Below are 19,501 nucleotides of genomic sequence, written 5' to 3'. Positions count from 1 at the left end.
AAACCCAGCCCCAACTGGTGTCTCATTTCAAGAAGATGAGTGAAGAGAGAGAGAGAGAGACTTTGGTTGTTTATGGCAGAACCAATCAGTATTGTCTTTGTATGAAAGCAGGCAAAAAATGGAACCGTTTGCCTGAATACTGTCTGACAAGCATCGTTGGTTGTCGTTGAGCACAGGGTGTGTCCCAAGTCTTTAACATACGTTATTTCACCCAAGTCTCCTGGCAGCCCTGTTGCTGTTATAGTTCCCATCTCGGAAAGGAGGAAACAGACTCTGGCTACGCTGAATGACTTCGAGGACTAGCTGCTTGACATTCTGGTGAGAAGCAGAGGGATTTCAACTCTTGACTCGGGTCAGTCTACCTAACGCGTGGAGGGGATAGGAGGATCTGAGAGCGAATTTGAGGAGACCCAAGGTGACCACGGTCTTAGTTCAAGAACGCGGAACATGCACTGGTTAATGCGCCTTGGAGTTTCAGCCCAGCCAACGCGAAGGACGCAGGAGTTTGTTCAAATTTGCCTTTTGGGGCTTAAGCTGATGTGTCAGCAATTGACACTCTGGTTTAAATAGGGCATCCTGGAGAGAGGGTTTTTCCTCGCTAACGGCTCCCCTAATCCTCCAGTTCCCACCCCCCCCTCCCGGTCCCGGTGGGTCTCACCCCTGTCTCGCTTCAGTAGAGCTGAGCTTTCCGCGGTGCCCTGGGAAGCGCGCGCCGGGCGCGGGGGCGGGGTCCGGGCTGGTGCAGGGCCCAAGGAGGAGTCCGGCCCCTCCCGGCCCCGCCTCCTCCCGGCGAGGCCCAATAGGGTGGCGGGCCCCGGCAGTCCCGCCCCGGTCCTGCCCGCTCAGCCCGCGCTTGGCAGGCCTCGGTAGCCCGCCGCCAGGCAGCGGGGAGCAGTGGCCGGCGCTCGGATCTCGCCTACCCCGGTTCGTTCGCTCGCTCGCCGGCCAGTCCGACCCCCCCACCCGCTCGGGATGGCTGGTTACCTGCGGGTTGTACGCTTGCTCTGTAGAGCCTCCGGTTCCGGGCCGGCCTGGGCGCCGGCAGCCTTGACAGCCCCCAACTTGCAAGAGCAGCCGCGGCGCCACTGTGAGTGCCACGAGGAGGGTCCGGGCGGGGTGCGCGCCTGGCACCGCGACGTGGCGTCCTTCCGGGCGGGGACCAGCGAGTGCGACCCGGGACGCTCGCGAGCTGGGGACGGCGGGGTAGGGCACACAAAGAGCCGGCGGACGGGGACGTGCTCCCCTGCCCCACCTTCCAGGCCGTGCCGGTCGCGGGGGGCGGGGGGAGGACTTGAAGGAAGGTGGCAACTGGTGGCCCGGGCGATGCCGGCCCTGCTGCCCCGCGCCCTCAGATTTTCCTGCAGTGGGTGCGGGGGGTATGCCGGGCTCGGAGGGTACTCTGCCCGCCCTGCGACCCTGGAGGGAGACAAAGCAACCGAGTGGGTGCTGGAGCGCCTGGCCCGCTCCACGCGAGAGAGGGAGGGTCCCGGCGCGGTCCCTGCTCAGACAAAGGAGGGGAAGGAGGAGGTATCCACTTCCCCTGCCTTCTCACCCGGCCGCGCAGTGATCCCTCCTCGCTGTCAGGCCCTCGTCAGCTATTTTTGGAGCCTTTTACGCGACAGTTGGAGGAGCCTCCTTTTTATTTTCGCTTTGGACGCCCCCATTTTCTTTGTCGACGCACTTGAAGCTCCATCCTGGGGCTTCTCCTTGGCTTGACCTGCCTCTTCTCGCCAGCCCGCTCCTGAGCTGCTCCTTGGCCCTGCCCCGCTCACCCGACTGGGAAGACCTGGCAGCCCCGCCAAAATGTCACTTTCCCAAATCGTTCGTCACAGCTTCTGTGATACCCTTAGTTTCCTGCTTAGGAGAGAAGACAATAGTCTTAATAAGCAGGGCATAATAAGCAAGACTTAACCTGAACTTCCATTACCAAGGCAGGCTGCCGGGTCTGGCATTGGTCGGCCCCCTGGCTCTCCATCGCCAGCTACGAGAGACAGGGAACAATGTAGGTCCCTTGGCTCTGTCGAATGCCTGTTGCCACGGAAACCCCTATCCTGACCTGGCCAGCAGCTCCTTCGAGTGAGGAGGAGGGGGTGGGGCCCAGGCAAGCTGGTCTTACTGCTAGAGTAGGTAATCTTTAACCTAGTGTGGGAGCAGCTGACCAGAGCTGAGAAGAGCCCCAGCACCCCACCTCCCCTTTCAAGGAGAAAGGGGCATTTCTGTTTTTCTACTCATGGGATTTATCTCTAAGGAGTCGGCCCTGCAACTCGAGGTTCTAAGTGTCCCTAGTCCCCAAAAAAGTTTCCCATATGGCACCACCTTCAGCAAAATATGGTGGAAGTTAGATACATTCTCCAATTCTCCCTTTTTTTTTTTTCTGCACTGATGGTAAAAAAAGAAACCAAAAAACCCCACACAAACAGGAAAAGCCCCTTTTAAGGACTGAATTTTGATAACACATGAAAAGAGCAGTCAGTTGCAGGTCCTTCCAGAAGCCCCCAAGTGGGGTTGGTAATTAATGAGGAGAACGCCTGGTGTTTGAGTTGGACATGAGACTGTACAATTGTGACCTCTGCTAGCTTGTTACTTGGCAACACTGCTGGAGACAGAATACTTGGCATTCCCCTTGATGACAAGGAAAGAATATGCTTTGGCTAAAATACTCTTGTGTTTTTGCTGCCAGGTAATTCCCACATGTGTCTCCTTCTAGTTTTGCAACTTATAGGCCTCCAGCGACTGCTGGTGGTGGTTCTGATAAGTTAGTTTGGGGAAGTGAGGGAGACTGCTCAGTGGGAGAATTATCTATCCTTCCTTGGCTCAACTCCTAGTCTGGGAACTTCTTCATTTCCTCACCCTGTCCCTTAACTTTTCAGATCTTGGTGATTTGCCTGCACTCTTAGATTCCAGAGGAAATTATTTAGAGATTGTTCAGTTTTGCAGACCCACCAGTAGAGTTGTGTGTTCTCCACTGAGCCTTGTTTCATCCACATCATATAAGACCACAGCTATCCCATCAGAGCTATTTTTGGGTGGTCGTGTTTAGGCCCAGTAGGTTTTGAGGAAAAGCCTCTAGAAAGGCTTGGGGCCTGCCTCCAGATCCTTTATGTGAGGCTGAGGCCTCTTTCACTGATTCCAGGATGGGGTGCTGGACACTGCTGTCTGATTACTGGAAGCCAGCCTCTGTGGCCTGCCCTGGAGTTTACACTTCTGTAAACCATGTTTAAAATGCCAGCAGATTGCAAATATTAACACATGATAAACTGTGAGCTACTCCAGGACAGGAAACCCATTGACTGGCAGAGATGCCACCCATGTACATTTGTGATGGTCTGGTGCAGTTTTGTGGTGAGGACTCACTGGCCTCTGTGTGGTAATGCATCCCAGGATGGGGGAGGGGAGGGAGTACTTTTCATCCAAAGAGGAGGTTATGGCAGAGCAGTCCTTACCACAGATTGAATTGACCATAACTTGACATTCATTCATGGATTCAACAAATATTGTGCTTCTACTATGTGCCAGGCACTGTGCCAGGGACACTCTGGGGACAGAGCTGGGAATAAGAGACAAAGATTTCTGCCCTTATGGAACTTAAATTCTAATGTGAGGACAGACAGTAGACAAGAGCTAAGGAGAACAAATAAGCAAGGAAGGTGTGGGTGAAAGTTTGGGTAGGGCTGCCAGAAAAGACCCCACTGAATGAAGTACTGAGGGAGTGAAGGAAGCAGGCCATTTACTGTTCAGGGGAAGAGAGGGCTGCAGGTGCCAAGGTCACGATGCAGGAGGGCACCTTTGCTTGTTGGAGAAGCAGAAAGTAAGGCTGGCTCAGAGTGCACGAAGGCGATTGATGGGACATGAGGACAGGCAGTGGAGGTCATGGGGGGCTTGTAGGCCATTTTTGAGGATTTTGGCCTTCTCTGAGTGAAAGAGGCGGCTTTGCAGGGTTTTGAGAGGAGTGTTGTGACCTGATTTACATTTTAACAGGAGCATTCTGGCTTCAGGGACCTGGTAGGAGGCCCTAGTCAGAATCTGGCAAGAGAGCATGGTGGCTTTTTTTTTTTTATTTTTATAAAGTGTATGTCTGGGCTTCCCTGGTGGCGCAGTGGTTGAGAATCTGCCTGCCGATGCAGGGGACACGGGTTCGAGCCCTGGTCTGGGAAGATCCCACATGCCGCGGAGCAACTAGGCCCGTGAGCCACAACTACTGAGCCTGTGCATCTGGAGCCTGTGCCCTGCAACAAGAGAGGCCGCGATAGTGAGAGGCCCACGCACTGCGATGAAGAGTGGCCCCCGCTTGCCACAACTGGAGAAAGCCCTCGCACAGAAACGAAGACCCAACACAGACAAAATAAATAAATAAATAAATAATTAAAAAAAAAAAACCCTCACGTTATAAAGTGTATGTCTGTATTATTTTACATTTTTATTTATTTATTTATTTCAGGCTGTGTTGGGTCTTCGTTTCTGTGCGAGGGCTTTCTCTAGTTGTGGCAAGCGGGGGCCACTCTTCATCGCAGTGCGTGGGCCTCTCACTATCGCGGCCTCTCTTGTTGCAGGGCACAGGCTCCAGTCGCGCAGGCTCAGTAGTTGTGGCTCACGGGCCTAGTTGCTCCGCAGCATGTGGGATCCCCCCAGACCAGGGCTCGAACCCGTGTCCCCTGCATCGGCAGGCAGATTCTCAACCACTGCGCCACCAGGGAAGCCCAGCATGGTGGCTTTGACCTTGGTGGCGGTACTGGGGTGGGTGGATTCTGGATGAATTTTGACGGAAGAGCCAGTAGAGTTTTTCTGATGGTTTTGATGTGGGTGTGAGAGAAAGGGAGGAGTGAAGGATGACACCAAAGAAAATACTAGAGCCTCTTCCAGAACTGCTGCCCTGCCTTCTTGAGCCCTCTGGAATTGGGGGCTTCCCCCCACATTCTTCTGGGCCATGCTGGCTGAGCAGCCTCTTTTCTGCTGGCAGCAGCATGGGTAGGAATGTGATGAAAGCAGTTCAGTTAAGTAGACAGGGGTGGGGTGGAGGGGTGGCTGTCTTGGGAGGGACCTCTAGCCTGGAGGCTAGGTCTACTTACTTGAGCAGCAAGTAGATACTGAAACCGGGATGGGTTTTTTTTTTTGTTTTTATTTTTTAATATTTACATATTTGGTGGTGCCGGGTCTTAGTTGCGGCAGGTGGGCTCCTTAGTTGTGGCATGCAGGCTCCTTAGTTGTGGCATGCAAACTCTTAGCCACAGCATGCATGTGGGATCTAGTTCCCTGACCAAGGATCAAACCTGGGCCCCCTGCATTGGGAGCGTGGAGTCTTATCCACTGCATCACCAGGGAAGTCCCTGGGGATGGGTTTTGAAATCCTTACTTGGTGTTCGGTGCTAGGAGTTGGCCTAATGGGCCTCTTGTGACTGATGTAATTCCATCCCACACCCTGGCCAAGAGGACAGTGTTTGTGCAGCCTGTCATCTGAAGATTTCATGGTGGCTGTCCCTAGGAGGCCTTCAGGGAGGCCCAGCCACTGTTCTTTGGATTTCAGGTCACCTGTCACCTCTTGTCTCCCAGAGAGGGGCAGACGGTGTGGGTGTCTCCACCATAGTGGCTAAACAACAGACAAGGTCTCAAACTCCGATGCCTTGGGGCACTCTGGAGGGCACGTGGCAGGCCTGGAATGGAGCGAGAGGCTGTCCTCATACCAGCCCATCCTTCATCCTTGCCAGGAGTGAGCGCGGGCTCAGTGGGACGAAGCGACTCATTCTTCAAGAGGGACTGGATTTTTATGTAAAATCTTCTCAGTTTTTTTTTTTTTTTTTTTGTGGGGGAACTGGTTTAAATTAAACATTAAATAATTTTTAAATTTCTTATTTTTTATTGTGGTAAAAAATGCATAACAAAAATTTCCATCTTAATCATTTTTATGTGTGCAGTTCAGCAGTGTAAAATACATTCACATTGTTGTTCAGCGATCTCCGCAGCTTTTTCATCTTGCAGAACTGAAACTCTGTACCCATTAAACAACTCCCCTTCCTCCCCTCCCCTGCAGCCCTTGGAAACCACCATTCTTCTTTCTGCTTCTATAATTTTGACCACTCTAGGTACCTCATATAAGTGGAATCAGACAGTATTTGTTTTTTTGTGACTGGCTTGTTTCACTTAGCAGAATGCCCTCACGGTTCTTCCATGTTGTATAGTGTGTCGGCATTCCTTCCTTTTTAAGGCTGAATAAGATCCCATTGTCTGTATATAGCACATTAAAAAAAATATTCAAGTTAAAATATGTTGACCTTCTGAGTAAGGTATAGGAATTGTGAAAAGCTTAGGTAATATAGTTATTAAATCCTTACATATTTAATACTGTTTCTAATTTATCATGAGTTATTTCCCAAAAATGTTAATCACAGCTGGATTGAAAAAGTATTTGGGTAATACATAAGGTGTCTGCAGGAGCAAGCACCCTAAGGTTTTATCATATGCTGATAGAGAATTGTTTTAGGTGTTACAGCTTATGAGGTCCACAGTTTGACTGAATGGGTTAAATAAGTCTCTGTTGCTGTTTAACTGCATTGTAATTACCGAAAGTAATAATGCATGTAATGAAAAATAACAGAGAAGCTTTTTTAATTAAAAGATCTTCTTCAAAAAACAAACAAACGACGTATTTGGGAAAGGTGGTGATGTTGTTTATATAAGTATACTGCATTATAAGTCTACTGGTGATCCAAAGGGAATTTGTCTTTGTGGAGTTTGAAACAAAAGAACAAGAGGCAAAAGCTATTGAGGTAGGTCCAGATCCATCACTAAAACATGGAAGCACTTCCTTTTTTAGTTTCAAAGCAAGTATATCCATGTTGAAGTGGTGGGGAGCCCAGTTTTGGAAAAAAAAACTTGGAATCATGAACATAGTTTAACTTTTTGGAGGAAAGTTTTTCTTAAATTTCCTGGGTTAGTTCCCAGAGTCCTATTCTCCTCTTGAAGGTTCATATCACATTTTGTTTATCCATTCATCTGTTGGTGGACACTTGGGTTGCTTCCACCTCTTGGCTATTGTGAATAATTGTTATGAACATGGGTGTATACAAATATCTTTTTGAGACCCTGCTTTTAATTATTTTTTAATTTTTTTGAGGAACCATCATACTGTTTTCCATAGTGACTGCACCATTTTACATTCTCACGAGCAATGCACAAGGGTTCCAGTTTCTTTACATCCTCGCCACCATTTGTTACTTTATGTGTTTTTGTCTTTTGTTTTTTGGGTTTTTTTGATAGTAGCTATCCTAATGGGTGTGAAGTGGTATCTCATTGCGGTTTTGATTTGCATTTCCCTAATGATCAGTGACGTTGAACATCTTTTTATGAGCGTATTGACCATTTTTGGAGAAATATCTATTCAAGTCCTTTGCCCATTTATTAATCAGGTTATTTGTTTTTTTGTTGTTGTTGAAATTGCCTGATTTTTAAGCCTTGGTCACCAATCAACACTAAAAAAAACCTACGACCTGGTCCAAACAAAATGAGCCTCTGCTGCTATGGCTCACATCACCACCCCCAGTCCCCAGCTCCTCTGGGAAGTTGCTTTGAGGGAGGCTGCACACCTGACTTTGATAACAGCGCTGCTTGCTCTCTCCATTACTGATAGGTTTTCCCTTCCATACTCACTCTTTGAGGACAGGCATTGTTGTGTTTAGGTGTTTCAGGAAGGGGTGCTTACCCTTAGCACCTGGTTGTAAATAAGTGGGCTCTGTGGTCTCTGAGGGTTTGACACCTGCATGCACAGCTGGGAAGGCTGCCTGCTGTGATCTTGATATTGAGCTCCCCCATCGAGGAGTGTGGTGTCCAAAGACACCAGCTGCTGGGCCTGAAGCCCAAAGCTTGAGCAGAGCCCAGGCTGAGGCTGAACCCTTTAGGACTGGCCCCAAATGGATCTGTACTTAGGGAACTTAATTACTGTAGGTTTGGTACATTAAAAAAAAAAAATTGATTGGCTCTCATCACATTAACTCATAGAAGATGCTCCTAAAAACTAAGCTAGCTCGCAACAGCCCAACAGACTTTCTGCAGGTCCTAAAGCTCTTTCCACTCAAGCTTTAGACCAGAAATGCTGAAGGAATTTAGTAGCTTGGGTCCGAAGTCCCCACTGCATCTTGGGAAGAGCTGAAGCAGTGTCAGCCGTGTCCACCATGTTTTCTGGGGAATGAAATATTTTGAGTCTGTGTTTGCTTTCTGCTTCTCTACTTATGGCCCACAGGGGCGTCCAGAGGCTGCACTTGAGCCAGGGCCCTGGGACACAGGTGAGGCCTATCCTGACCCTGACACAAGCCATGCTTCCTGGGTCTCATTTTTCTTCCTTTTTAGATTTAAAAAAAAAAAAAATCTGTTTGCACATCTTTGGAAAGTGAGTCATTCTGCTGCACATAATTCACCTTTTTCTTAGTGGGTCGGGATGTCATCATGAGTCATGGCAGTGGTGTGTTTCGTAGGACAGTGATGTGTTTGGGGTCTTTTGGGCTTTGGTCACTTTTGTTTTCATGAGCCTAGGTAGCCATGCTTCTTCATTTTTCTAGGCCTGCTTTTCACAGGCTTCTGTCCCTTGCTGTCAGCCTAGCAGATGTCACTTGGGGTTTTCATCCTGTCCCCTCTTCTGATTTGCTGTGTCTAATCTTCGGTGAGGTGAAAGACCCATAGCTACATCTGTAAGGACTGTGTGTAACATAAGACTAAATGGGCCCTAAGTAAGGGCTGAGGAGGGCCCCTTTGGGGACAGGGCCCTGCTTTCATCTGGGGTTCAGCAGAAGGTGACACTTCCTGGGGTGACTGAGGCGGGGTTGTAGGTTTCACATAGATCTTGTTGCCGTGCTCTGCAGCTGCTGTTTCTTCCAAGGCTGTGGCCAGAGGCACATGCTGGTGCTTGGGTGCCCCTGCTGCAGGTTAAGGGTCAATAAGCCTCACCCATGGCAGCCTGCACTGATAAATTGGACGGGCCATTTTCTTTCTTTTTTTTTGATCCGTGCCCCACGGCATATGGGATCTCAGTTCCCCGACCGGGGATTGAACACGTGCCCCCTGCATTGGAAGCACGGAGTCATAACCACTGGACCTCCAGGGAAGTCCCATGGATGATTTTCTTGAGTTTTGTTTAGAATTCACTTCCCAGACTGTTGGTTTTTCTCATGAGTCAGACTTTCCTTCAGGAGCCTCCACCAGCTCCTGTTTCCTCCTCCACCATCTCCCTGGGCCTGGATCAGTCACTCGTCCAGTCCTTTGATGCATCTCTGGCAGAACTGGCGAACCTGAGCCTGCGTGGATCAGGGCTTCTGCATTCCATTCCCAGGTGCCCATCAAGGAAGGTGTGGATCTTCCTGGATCTGCTGTTTTCAAGCTGTGTGAGCTTTGGCAGTGAGCTGACAACCTCTCTGAGCCTTAATTTCCTCACATTTAAAGTGGAGATAATGATACAGTAAGTCCCTTATATATGAATGAGTTCTGTTCAGAGAGCGTGTTCCTAAGTCCGATTTTTCATAAGTCCAACAAAATTAGCCTAGGTACCCAACTAACAAAATCGGCTATATAGTACTGTAATGTAATAGGTTTATAATACTTTTCACACAAATAATACATAAAAAACAAACAAACACAAAAAATAAAACATTTTTAATTTTGCAGTACAGTACCTTGAAAAGTACGGTAGTACAGTACAACAGCTGGCATCCAGGCGCTGGCATGGAGTGAACAGGCAAGAAGTTACTGACTGGAAGAGGGAGAGGAGGTGGGAGATGGTAGAGCTGAAGGACCGTCAGCAATAGGAGACGGAGGGCTAGCTGCAGTTTCACTCATTCACATCCTGGGCTTGAAATAAAGATACTGTACTACTGCACTCTATATAGTACTGTACAGTAAAGTACACAAAAGCACACCCACTTGTAGAGGATGCGAGCATGTGACAATGTACACCAGACACATGAGCTAACTTACGTGACTGGACATGCGAATGCACGTTCGCATCTTTGAAAGTTCACAACTTGAGGGTTCGTATGTAGGGGACTTACTGTACTCCCCTTGGGAGTGGTTCAGAGGATTAAATGTGAAGGGTGTGGTACACCCTCAGGCCCATGGGAGGGGATCTATACAGTTTCCCTCCTCACTTCATGTTAGTCGGGCTCTCAGGTTGCAAGCAACAGTTAGAGGAAGTTTTTGGAAGGACACGGGGTAGCTCATAGAATTGCAGGGATTGGACAAGAGGGGATTCTGGGCTGCCCTGGGGAACTGGGTGGCAGCAGCCGAAGGCAACCTCTGCCCGGCTTGCTGCTTGACAAGGTGACCCCAGCTGGCTCTCATTCTCTGTGTTGGTCTCCTCTGCTGTCAGGTTCCAGGGGAAAGGATCTGACTGGCCAGGCTGGCATCTGGCTAGTCCCAGCTGGCCAGACTCAATGGGGGATCCAGCTCCCCCGGGTGGTCCCGGAGCTGCTCCTGCAGGAGGGGGAGTGAATGCTGGGCAGCTGGGCCCTGGCTGACACTCCTTCCTCCATGGTGAAGGGTGGGTCAGGCCGGAGAGGAGAGGGGCTCCCCCACCAGCCTCCCCAGGGCTGTGATGTGCTGTGTGTGTCTGGTCCTAGATGCCAACAAGAGGATCAAGGTGGCGAAGCCAGTGGTGGAGATGGACGGCGATGAGATGACCCATATTATCTGGCAGTTCATCAAGGAGAAGGTAGTTCCCTCCCGAAGTGGGCGGCCTTCCACATGGCCGGCCGGGCTCAGTGTTCAGTCCCCACTTTGGGTCCCCAGGGTTCACCTGTCACCCTGGTGGGCAGGAGCAGTCCTGTTTTTCCCCTTCCGTACACCCTTCTGTCATGTCCAGACCACTCATGGCTCTTATGACGTCAGGCAGGGGACTGTCCTCAGCCATCTGTGTCACGTGCTGGTGCCAAAGCCAGCATGTTTTTAAAAATGTGTGCACATTCAAGCCTGACCCTGTATCATGTCGTTTTTTTGTTTTTTTTCGTTTGTTTTGTTTTTTCAGACAAACTCGTGTTTCAGCATGAGTTGACTATCCTTTGGGAGTTTCTTCTTTTCTTTTTTTTAATTTATTTTTTATTGGAGTATAGTTGAATATATCATCTTGATCTCCTGCATTCCTATGTGCTTCCTTGAGGGAGTGAAAGAGGAACAGGGCCGGCGTGTGGGGGGACCACATCATTAACCTTTCCTTAGCGGTTCAAGGATGTCATCGCGAGTCGTGCCGTGGGGTCTGTTGGAGGACAGTGATATGTTTGAGCCACCATGGCAGACGGTTCCCAGGGTGGCTGCTTGGCTTCTCCGAAATCGCTGTGGGCTGGGTCTGCCTGGGAGAGCACATTGTCCATGTGCCTGTCCCCAAGAAGAAGGTTGAGAATCACCACTTCTGAGTGGGGAAGAAGAGGGAACCCGCTTTATAGAGAACCCTAGATACACTTGGAGTTGGGGTTTGGCTGAATTGATGGGCCATCGCAGGGGGGCTGTGGTTCATGCTAGGGGATGAGCCCTCCGAGGGGCTGCAGCCTGGTCTGCCGGCCTCTCTCCAGAGCCCCGGCCTCTTGCCAGCTTTGGCCAGCCCTCTGCTGGCCTTTCCTCTTCCCCACCCTGACGGGGTGTCCCCTGCCACCATCCCCACACGCCCCTGAGTCAGTCATCTGGGCTGATGCCAGGCCCCGGCCGTCTCTCTCTAGCTCATCCTGCCCCATGTGGACATCCAGCTCAAGTATTTTGACCTGGGGCTTCCAAACCGTGACCAGACCAACGATCAGGTCACCATCGACTCCGCGCTGGCCACCCAGAAGTACAGCGTGGCTGTCAAGTGTGCTACCATCACCCCTGACGAGGCCCGTGTGGAAGGTGCGAGGGGCGCGGGGGCGGGCGGCTGGGACAGTGGGGGCTGGGACGTGACCCTGGTCTCCCTGCGAATGCCCAGCACACAGCGGAGCCTCCAAGGTTCCTGTGGAGGAGGCTGGGGAGGGGAGGTTGAGGGCTGGCCTAAGTTCCACAGTTGGGGGTGGCAAAGCTGGGGCCAGGGTCTGTGTCCCCTGCTCCCAGGCTGGTGGTGTTTCTCCTGTGCCGTGTGGCTCTGGCCAGTGTGGGTGTCACCGGTCACAGAGAGGAGAAGGAGGAAGCTGATGCTGACACTGTCACAGTGAGGACAGCCTCTTTGGGCAGCCTGCCCCCCTGGCCTCCTGGACTGCTTTGCAGGCAGGTTTACAGAGAGACTCTGGGGCCCCCTCTGTCCAGGGTAGTGCTGGGTGTCGGGCCTGTGTCCTTCAGAGCCTCGCAACGTCCCTTGTGTCCCGCCACTGTCTTGGCACTGCAGGTCTGCCCTCTGCCTCTGTGGCCGTGGAGCGGTCTCAGAGAGTTGCCCCACCAGGCTTGGACTGGCTGCTGGTCCTCAGTTCTGGGGGCTGCTCTCGAGGGTTCCATGAAATGGCACCAGTGTGTGGGTAAAGGATCCGGGTTTGGGAAATTCAAGAAAGGGTGGTTTCAGAACTTGCAGAGTTCTGTCTCCCCACTTCCTGCAGTATGAGGGGCCTGAAGGAAACCTTCAAGACACATCTCCAAACTCTGCAGGCCTCCTCCTGTCATGCAGGTTGTTCCCAACCTTAGGGTATGGAATCATTTTAGTGCTAAGCTCTTTCAGCTGGTTTTCTTTTATTTCTCCTGAACCCTGAGATTTATACATCCCCACTTTATGGACAAGGAAGTAGAGGGTCACAGTCAGTAATTTAGGCTGAACCCGGCAGTGAGTGGCAGTGCTGGGGCCAGAACCAGAGCGTCTGGAGTGAGGCCGTACACTGCCAGCTTCATCAGACAGTTAAGTCCAGGTGTGATGTGGGAATAATAATAACTGACAGAGGGGACTTCCCTGGTGGTCCAGTAGCTAAGACTCCATGCTCCCAATGCAGGGGGCGCAGGTTCAATCCCTGGTCAGGGAACTAGATCCCACATGCATGTCGCAACTAAAGATCCTGCATGCTGCAACTGAAGATCCTGCATGTGGCAACGAAGATCCTGCGTGCCGCAACTAAGACCCGGTGCAGCCAAAAAAAAAAAAAGTATATATATATATATATAAAATAACTGACGGAGCCCTTACCATGTGCCAGCCACTGTTCTAGGTACTTTACACATGCATGCATTTAATCCTCACAACAACCCAAAAGGCCAGGTGTTTTATCAACAATTTCATTTTATGGCTTAAGTTCAGCCACTTGCCTAAGGCTGACAGTCAGAGGTGGTGCCACAGCTGGACCTTGAAGCCAGGAAATCTGATTGGGGAGCCCATGTGCACACTCTAGACTCTGCTGCTTCCCCCCAAATGATTTTTAGGACCCCCATCTGGCTATGTTCTTGCTTGGGGTTCAAATTCTGGTTGGAAGGTGGGGGCTGCAGTGGGGCCACTTCATCTTTGTCCTCATAGAGTTCAAGCTGAAGAAGATGTGGAAGAGTCCCAATGGAACCATCCGGAACATCCTCGGGGGGACTGTCTTCCGGGAGCCCATCATCTGCAAAAACATCCCACGCCTCGTCCCTGGCTGGACCAAGCCCATCACCATTGGCAGGCACGCCCACGGCGACCAGGTCGGCCACGGTGGGAGTGGGGCTCCAAGGGCCTGGGTCCCGCATCTGGAGCACTTGGCCTGAGCCATCCTCTCACCTCTGCAGTACAAGGCCACAGACTTTGTGGCTGACCGGGCCGGCACATTCAAGATCGTCTTCACCCCAAAGGACGGCAGCGGCGCTAAGGAGTGGGAGGTGTACAACTTCCCTGCCGGTGGCGTGGGCATGGGCATGTACAACACGGATGAGGTGAGCAGCGGCTCCCCGGCTCCCTCCCCCACGCCTGTCTCTGTCTCCGGCCACATCGGGTTGGTGGTTCTGACTATTCCTGCATCGGTGGCCTGAAGGTCTGAGGCCTGAGAGCAGATGCATCTTAGGCGTGTTCAGAGGGCCCTGCGGTGGGCCCGGTGTGGAGGGCTGTCCCACTCCTGCCCAGCCAGATGCTCCTGCTTCCCCCCATTCCTGCACTCACTCTCGGGTGCGTCTTTGGGGGCATATTGGTTGTCAGCTCTTGGCTTACAGCAAACTGGGTAAGCACTTCTTCCCCTCCCTACCCCCATCTCTTGGCTTTCCTTTCCTCTGTGGTTGGGCTCATTCTCAGGCTGTGAAGAAATGGCCACCAGTAGCTCCAGGCTTATCGCTGCCAGCCTGGCTACCCTATCAGAAAAGAGCCCCCCCCCTTTTTTTCTTGGCTGCGCTGTGGCATTCAGGATCTCAGTTCCCGGACCAGGGATGGAACCCGTGCCCCCTGCAGTGGAAGTGTGGAGTCTTAACCACTGGACCACCAGGGAAGTCCTAGAAAAGAGCCTTTTTGCTCATGATTCTAGCAAAAGTACAGGCCTGGGTCACATGGCCATCTCTGAGGCAATCATGGAGGCCCAGGGGAGGAAGGGCTCTGATTGGATAAGCCCAGGACACACTATCAAGTCTAGAGATGGGCGGGTGGGCTGAGGGCATTAGCCCCACCCCAGCCATATGGTCTAAGAAGTGGGGAGGGTGGTAGCTTTCCAAAGCAGTTGGTGGGGCTACTTCCTCCCAGAAATTGGGAGGGGGATGCTGGGCCAGTAGAAACAACAGATGCTCACTCCAGGGAGGCTGGGTTAACCCCGGCTGCCTGCGAGGGTCCTGTGGAGGGAAGGGATGCCGTTCCCAGGGCCTGCGCCCGCCCTGGGGGACTACACCAGGGACCTCTCTCTGACCTCTCTCTCCCTGCAGTCCATCTCGGGTTTTGCGCACAGCTGCTTCCAGTATGCCATCCAGAAGAAGTGGCCACTCTACATGAGCACCAAGAACACCATTCTGAAAGCCTATGACGGGCGCTTCAAGGACATCTTCCAGGAGATCTTTGAGAAGTAATGGCCTCTCCCTTTAATACTTCTCAGGGACGCCATGGCCCTTCTTCCCTGTCCCCTCAGCCGCCCTTACCCACCCAGGGAGATGGCTGTCCCAGTGCATCTGTCTCAGCTCTGAGGCTCAGGGAGGGATCCCCAACCTGTCAGCCTCCCGCCCTCTCCCCACAACAGGCCCTTTTGCTCCCAGGCACTACAGGACCGAGTTCGACAAGAATAAGATCTGGTACGAGCACCGCCTCATTGACGACATGGTGGCTCAGGTCCTCAAGTCTTCAGGCGGCTTTGTGTGGGCCTGCAAGAACTACGACGGAGATGTGCAGTCAGACATCCTGGCCCAGGGTACGCTGGCAGCACCTGCTCCCTGCGGGGATGGACTGTTGTTTTTCCCTAGCTGGGGGGATTTTCTCCTTTGGGGAGAACATTTCTCTAGTGGATCAGCAGGGCTGGGGCTTGCCTGCTCATTCCGGGGTCTCCTGTGAACAGCAGGGGCCAGGGGCTCCCTGGTGTCTGAGTGAGGAAGGATCCTAAGTTAGCTTTGGACTGGGGTATTACTAAGGCTGCCATTCCAGAGGAAGGAGGACATAGGAATTCAGGTCCTAAAGGGCTAGATGTGTTAGCCCTGAGGTTGTTCCTGTCCATGAAAGGGCCAAGTGACTCTGCTTGGCTCCAGGTTTGGACTAGGTTTGGCTCTAGTAGAAAAAGGGGAGTAAGCACAACCGGATGCTTTTTAAATTACAGAGAATTTGTTTTGCACAGTAAACCTTTTGGATGTAGGAGAATATTGGAGATGATGGCAAACCCCCAGGCCCCAGAGCATCCTGAAACACAAGTTGGGTTGCAGCAGAAAGCCTGCGTGAAGCCGTTAGGGAAGAACAGAAGGAAATAGCCCAATTGTATTGGGAATGAGAGCAGGAAAGATAGTGGGAGGAGGCAACATGTATCCATAGCGAGTGGAAGAGAAACCAGGCTCTGTGAGAGGGGGCGAGGTCTAGCTCCTGATAAGGAGAAAAGTGAAGCCCACGCCAGGTTGTGCTGAAAAGGCAGAGGGTCTCAGTGCTTTATAAAAACCTTTGACTTTATTTTGAAAAGTTTGGTGTGATCCTCTCACTAGAACAATTCCCATCTAGGATGGGAGCATGAAAAGCCCTAGCAGACAAGAGAAAGGCATGAAAGGTACCCTTAAGTGTATGGAGATTGGTGAGTGTGAAGGTCCCAGGTGCAAATGGAGAAGGGATTCCCCCTTTCTCTGCCCCAGCAGCAAAAATTCTTACACGAATAATTTTCCTCTAGAAGTTGCCCACTTTTTCTTTCTTGGGCATTCAGAATTCTTATTTTGGTGCTGTGGGGTGCTTTTGAAAACTAGGAGACCTTGGCCACAGAAAAGGTTGACATCTGGATTTGGGAAAACTTGGAAATAAATCACAAAGCTTTAAAGTGGCCTGAAAGAGCAGATAAAGTGATCACTGTGAAATAGCTGGCTGCAGGCTTTATTCTTTCTGCTTGAATGAGCCTCCTGGTCACCAGCCAGGGTGGGTGGGCAGAATTTGGGGGGATCTTATGCCCTGGAGGCCCATAGACTCAGGGGCACCTGGAGGTAGGGGATGTAGAATTATGCTAACAGGCTGATGACAGCCACCTCTGAGTGCCCCTCTGCCCTGTACTGGGCCCTGGAGACCCGGGACAAGGGTAGACAAGCCTGAAACAGTCTCTGTTCTCCCAGTTATAGGTGGGGGTGGGTGGAGACATAAGCAAGGAAGCAGCTACAACAGCAGGAGGGCAGGTGGGCTCAACCCCAGTGGCCTGAGGAAAGGTGCCGGCACTGAGAGGAGGTCTTCCTACTCTCCAGGCTTTGGCTCCCTTGGCCTGATGACGTCTGTGCTGGTCTGCCCGGATGGGAAGACCATTGAGGCTGAGGCTGCTCATGGGACGGTCACCCGCCACTATCGGGAGCACCAGAAGGTGAGTGCGAGGACCGTGGCCGCATGTCCATCTGCCCCCGGGGCCGGAGCCCACTGGCCCTGAGGGCTGGGAGCACGGGCCCAGTCCTGTCAGTCTAAAGGTGGGCAGCTGTGTCCAGGTGGCCCTCTTGTTGGCTGGTTGGCTCTTCATCCCCCTGCGACCCCTTCCCCCAGGGCCGGCCTACCAGCACCAACCCTATCGCCAGCATCTTTGCCTGGACGCGTGGCCTGGAGCACCGGGGGAAGTTGGACGGAAACCAGGACCTGATCAGGTGAGTGCAGAGGGAGGGCCTGAGCTGGTTCTGGGCAGGTTCTGGGCCCTGGCTCTGCACAGCCGGGGTCTCACTCTGCCCTGTCCCCTGCAGGTTTGCCCAGACCCTGGAGAAGGTGTGTGTCGAGACAGTGGAGAGTGGAGCCATGACCAAGGACCTGGCGGGCTGCATCCATGGCCTCAGCAAGTGGGTGGCCTGGGGTAGAGGGCAGGGCTGGCCTTCTGGGACCTCGGGGTCAGGTGGAAAGAAGCTCAGGGTCCTTCTTAGAGGCCTCCTCCTGAGTTGGCTTAGCTGCCAGGGGCAGGACAGGTCCATGGCCCTGGGGGATGGCTCGGGCCAGCCTCCTCACACCAGGCCCAGCGAGTGGGTCCCCATCCCTGAGGCTAGCTGCTCAGAATGTTTCCATCCCCTGCTGCACCCATCTCCCAGCTTCTCCCCAGACAGCTTGTACCTAGTTGCCCATTCACCTGGAAAAGCAAAGACAGGCCTTACGGGGTTCCTGCTGAGTTTGCTGTGGCCTCTTGACAGTTGGCTCTAGGTAGCCTCTGGCCTGTAGACCTCCCCATGACCGCACGAGGGGGCTGCCGTCCGGATGCCTGAGCTCAGGCTCTGCCCTGGGAGGGCCCGGCCGGAGCGGCCCTCACGTGCAGGTGCTCTCTTGACAGTGTGAAGCTGAACGAGCACTTCCTGAACACCTCGGACTTCCTGGACACCATCAAGAGCAACCTGGACAAAGCTCTGGGCCAGCAGTAGCGGGGTGGGAGCGCTGCTGGCTGCCGTGGCGGCCGGGCTGGAGCCGAGCGGGTGGCCACAGGTCCCCTCCAACCCCGACACGCCCCGCCGCGGAGGGTGAGCCTCACAACCCCTCTTTGGAGGCCTTTCTAGGGGACACTTTTTTTAATAAGCGAGATGTTTTTAAAAGTATCTGTGTTTCCCCTCATGGTGACGTGAGGCAGGAACAGTGTGTTTTACCTCAGCCAGTGGTATGTTTTGCATACTGTAATTTATATTGCCCTCGGAACACATGGTGCCATATTTAGCTACTAAAAAGCTCTTCACAAAACAGTCTGCTGTGTTTGTCCCTGAGGGGAAGGAGGCAGCTGGGGCCTAGAGGCAGAAGCCCTCAAAGGGCTGGCGGATTCCCCCAGGGGCTGACCGGGGTGCCTCGGGCCACAGCAGGCCTCTGTCCAGTCAGGGGGCCACCGGGGGGAGGGGACCAGGCAGAAGGCCTGTGGGTTCCCTGGAATTTCCTAGCACGATCTGGCTTCTGTATCCTCTTTTTCATTTTGAGATTGTCACTTCCGATAGAGTACAGTTATATTTTTATTTATTTTTATCTTTGATAGTTTTAACTTTCTAAACGTGCCCAGACCTCTTTATTTGCCTGTTTCTCAGTCCTCAAAACAGGTCCCACACAGTAGCCGCCTCAGTTCTCTTCCCCACGGCTGCCTGGGACTTGGGCCTGGGCCTGTGAGTGGGGCCCTCATGTGGTCCAGGCTAGTGAGTCCCAACTTGGGTTCTTCTTCACCATTCTGTGGAAAAACTTGGAAAAGTAAGTTTATAAAGTTGCTATAAAGCTGAACAGATCCAATTTAAAGGGCTATCCTTTATTCAGGGATTATGTTCTACTTTTGGTGTTAAAAATGTCCTGGGGAAGAGTTGTGTCTTTTTTTTGGCCGCATGGCTTGCCGGGTCTTAGTTCCCTGACCAGGATCTGCAGTGAAAGCGCGGAGTCCTAACCACTGGACCGCCAGGGAATTCCCGAGTTGTGTCATCTTGACTTGAGAAAATAAATACTTGGCAACCCAAAGTCCATTTCCCAAATTTGGGTGGGCTCTCATGTATTCTGAAACCCGATAGCTGGGAGCCTTGGTGGCTTTGAGATGGGCTCTAGCTGCCCACCTCCACTGACAGCCGCCTTCTGTGCTAAGACCACTCTTCCTCAGTAATCACTGGACTCCCGGCGCTCTAGGAGGAAAAGCTGGCGTGCTGGCTCTGGCTGGCCCAACTCCTGGGAGGCAGCTCAAGGTTTCCGGCCCCTTCTTCCCCATCAGTAACGAAGGACTGGCAGCTCCCCAGAAGGCACAGGCTCTGAAGCCCAGTCTGGCATCGGGAGCTGGTTTCTGTCCTGGTGGCCTGTTGGTGGGGAAGCGGCTTTTTCTCTTCGAGTGGTGGGAATTCTGGGGCCTTGACCTGTGCCCCTTTCTCACGGGCTTGGAGCTCTGCAGGTGGCCATTCTAGTGCAAAGGATGGGCTGGGGGTCCTCTGGGCCCCCAGAGACGGAAGCCTTGTAGGGAGCTCCTTCTGAGGGAGGGGTGAGGACCAGGTCCCCAAGAAGCACTCGCAGTCACCTCAC

At 52.5% G+C, this 19,501-nt stretch overlaps 1 protein-coding gene across 6 annotated transcripts; it reads left to right on the top strand.

Moving 5' to 3' along the window:
- The first annotated feature begins 180 nt into the window (after positions 1 to 180).
- On the top strand, positions 181 to 18,208 carry IDH2 (isocitrate dehydrogenase (NADP(+)) 2). 6 transcript variants are annotated; one of them, XM_082388402.1, is made up of 11 exons: positions 181 to 318; positions 10,596 to 10,687; positions 11,685 to 11,850; positions 13,424 to 13,584; positions 13,669 to 13,812; positions 14,779 to 14,915; positions 15,103 to 15,254; positions 16,762 to 16,874; positions 17,048 to 17,145; positions 17,239 to 17,331; positions 17,811 to 18,208. In XM_082388402.1, exons 2-11 carry the CDS (start codon positions 10,637 to 10,639, stop codon positions 17,896 to 17,898), a joined length of 1,203 nt encoding a protein of 400 aa, XP_082244528.1. In that variant the 5' UTR covers positions 181 to 318; positions 10,596 to 10,636; the 3' UTR covers positions 17,899 to 18,208. The 6 variants fall into 6 exon arrangements, with proteins under 6 accessions (XP_082244528.1, XP_082244529.1, XP_082244527.1 ...); XM_082388403.1 differs by lacking the exon at positions 181 to 318 and adding an exon at positions 334 to 352; XM_082388401.1 differs by lacking the exon at positions 181 to 318 and adding an exon at positions 849 to 1,087.
- Positions 18,209 to 19,501: the final 1,293 nt, after the last annotated feature.

Source organism: Balaenoptera borealis (genome assembly GCF_965194805.1).
Source record: "Balaenoptera borealis genome assembly, chromosome: 3".
Classification (NCBI taxonomy): Eukaryota; Metazoa; Chordata; class Mammalia; order Artiodactyla; family Balaenopteridae; genus Balaenoptera; species Balaenoptera borealis.
This window is presented reverse-complemented; position numbering and strand designations above follow the sequence as displayed.

Bases quoted from the DNA above. Each gene is read 5' to 3' on its own strand.
- IDH2 (XM_082388401.1), top strand. From the start codon at position 973: ATGGCTGGTTACCTGCGGGTTGTACGCTTGCTCTGTAGAGCCTCCGGT. The intron at 13,813-14,778 runs GTGAGCAGCGGC...CTCTCCCTGCAG, and splicing joins GCATGTACAACACGGATGAG to TCCATCTCGGGTTTTGCGCA. The intron at 17,332-17,810 runs GTGGGTGGCCTG...CTCTCTTGACAG, and splicing joins TGCATCCATGGCCTCAGCAA to TGTGAAGCTGAACGAGCACT.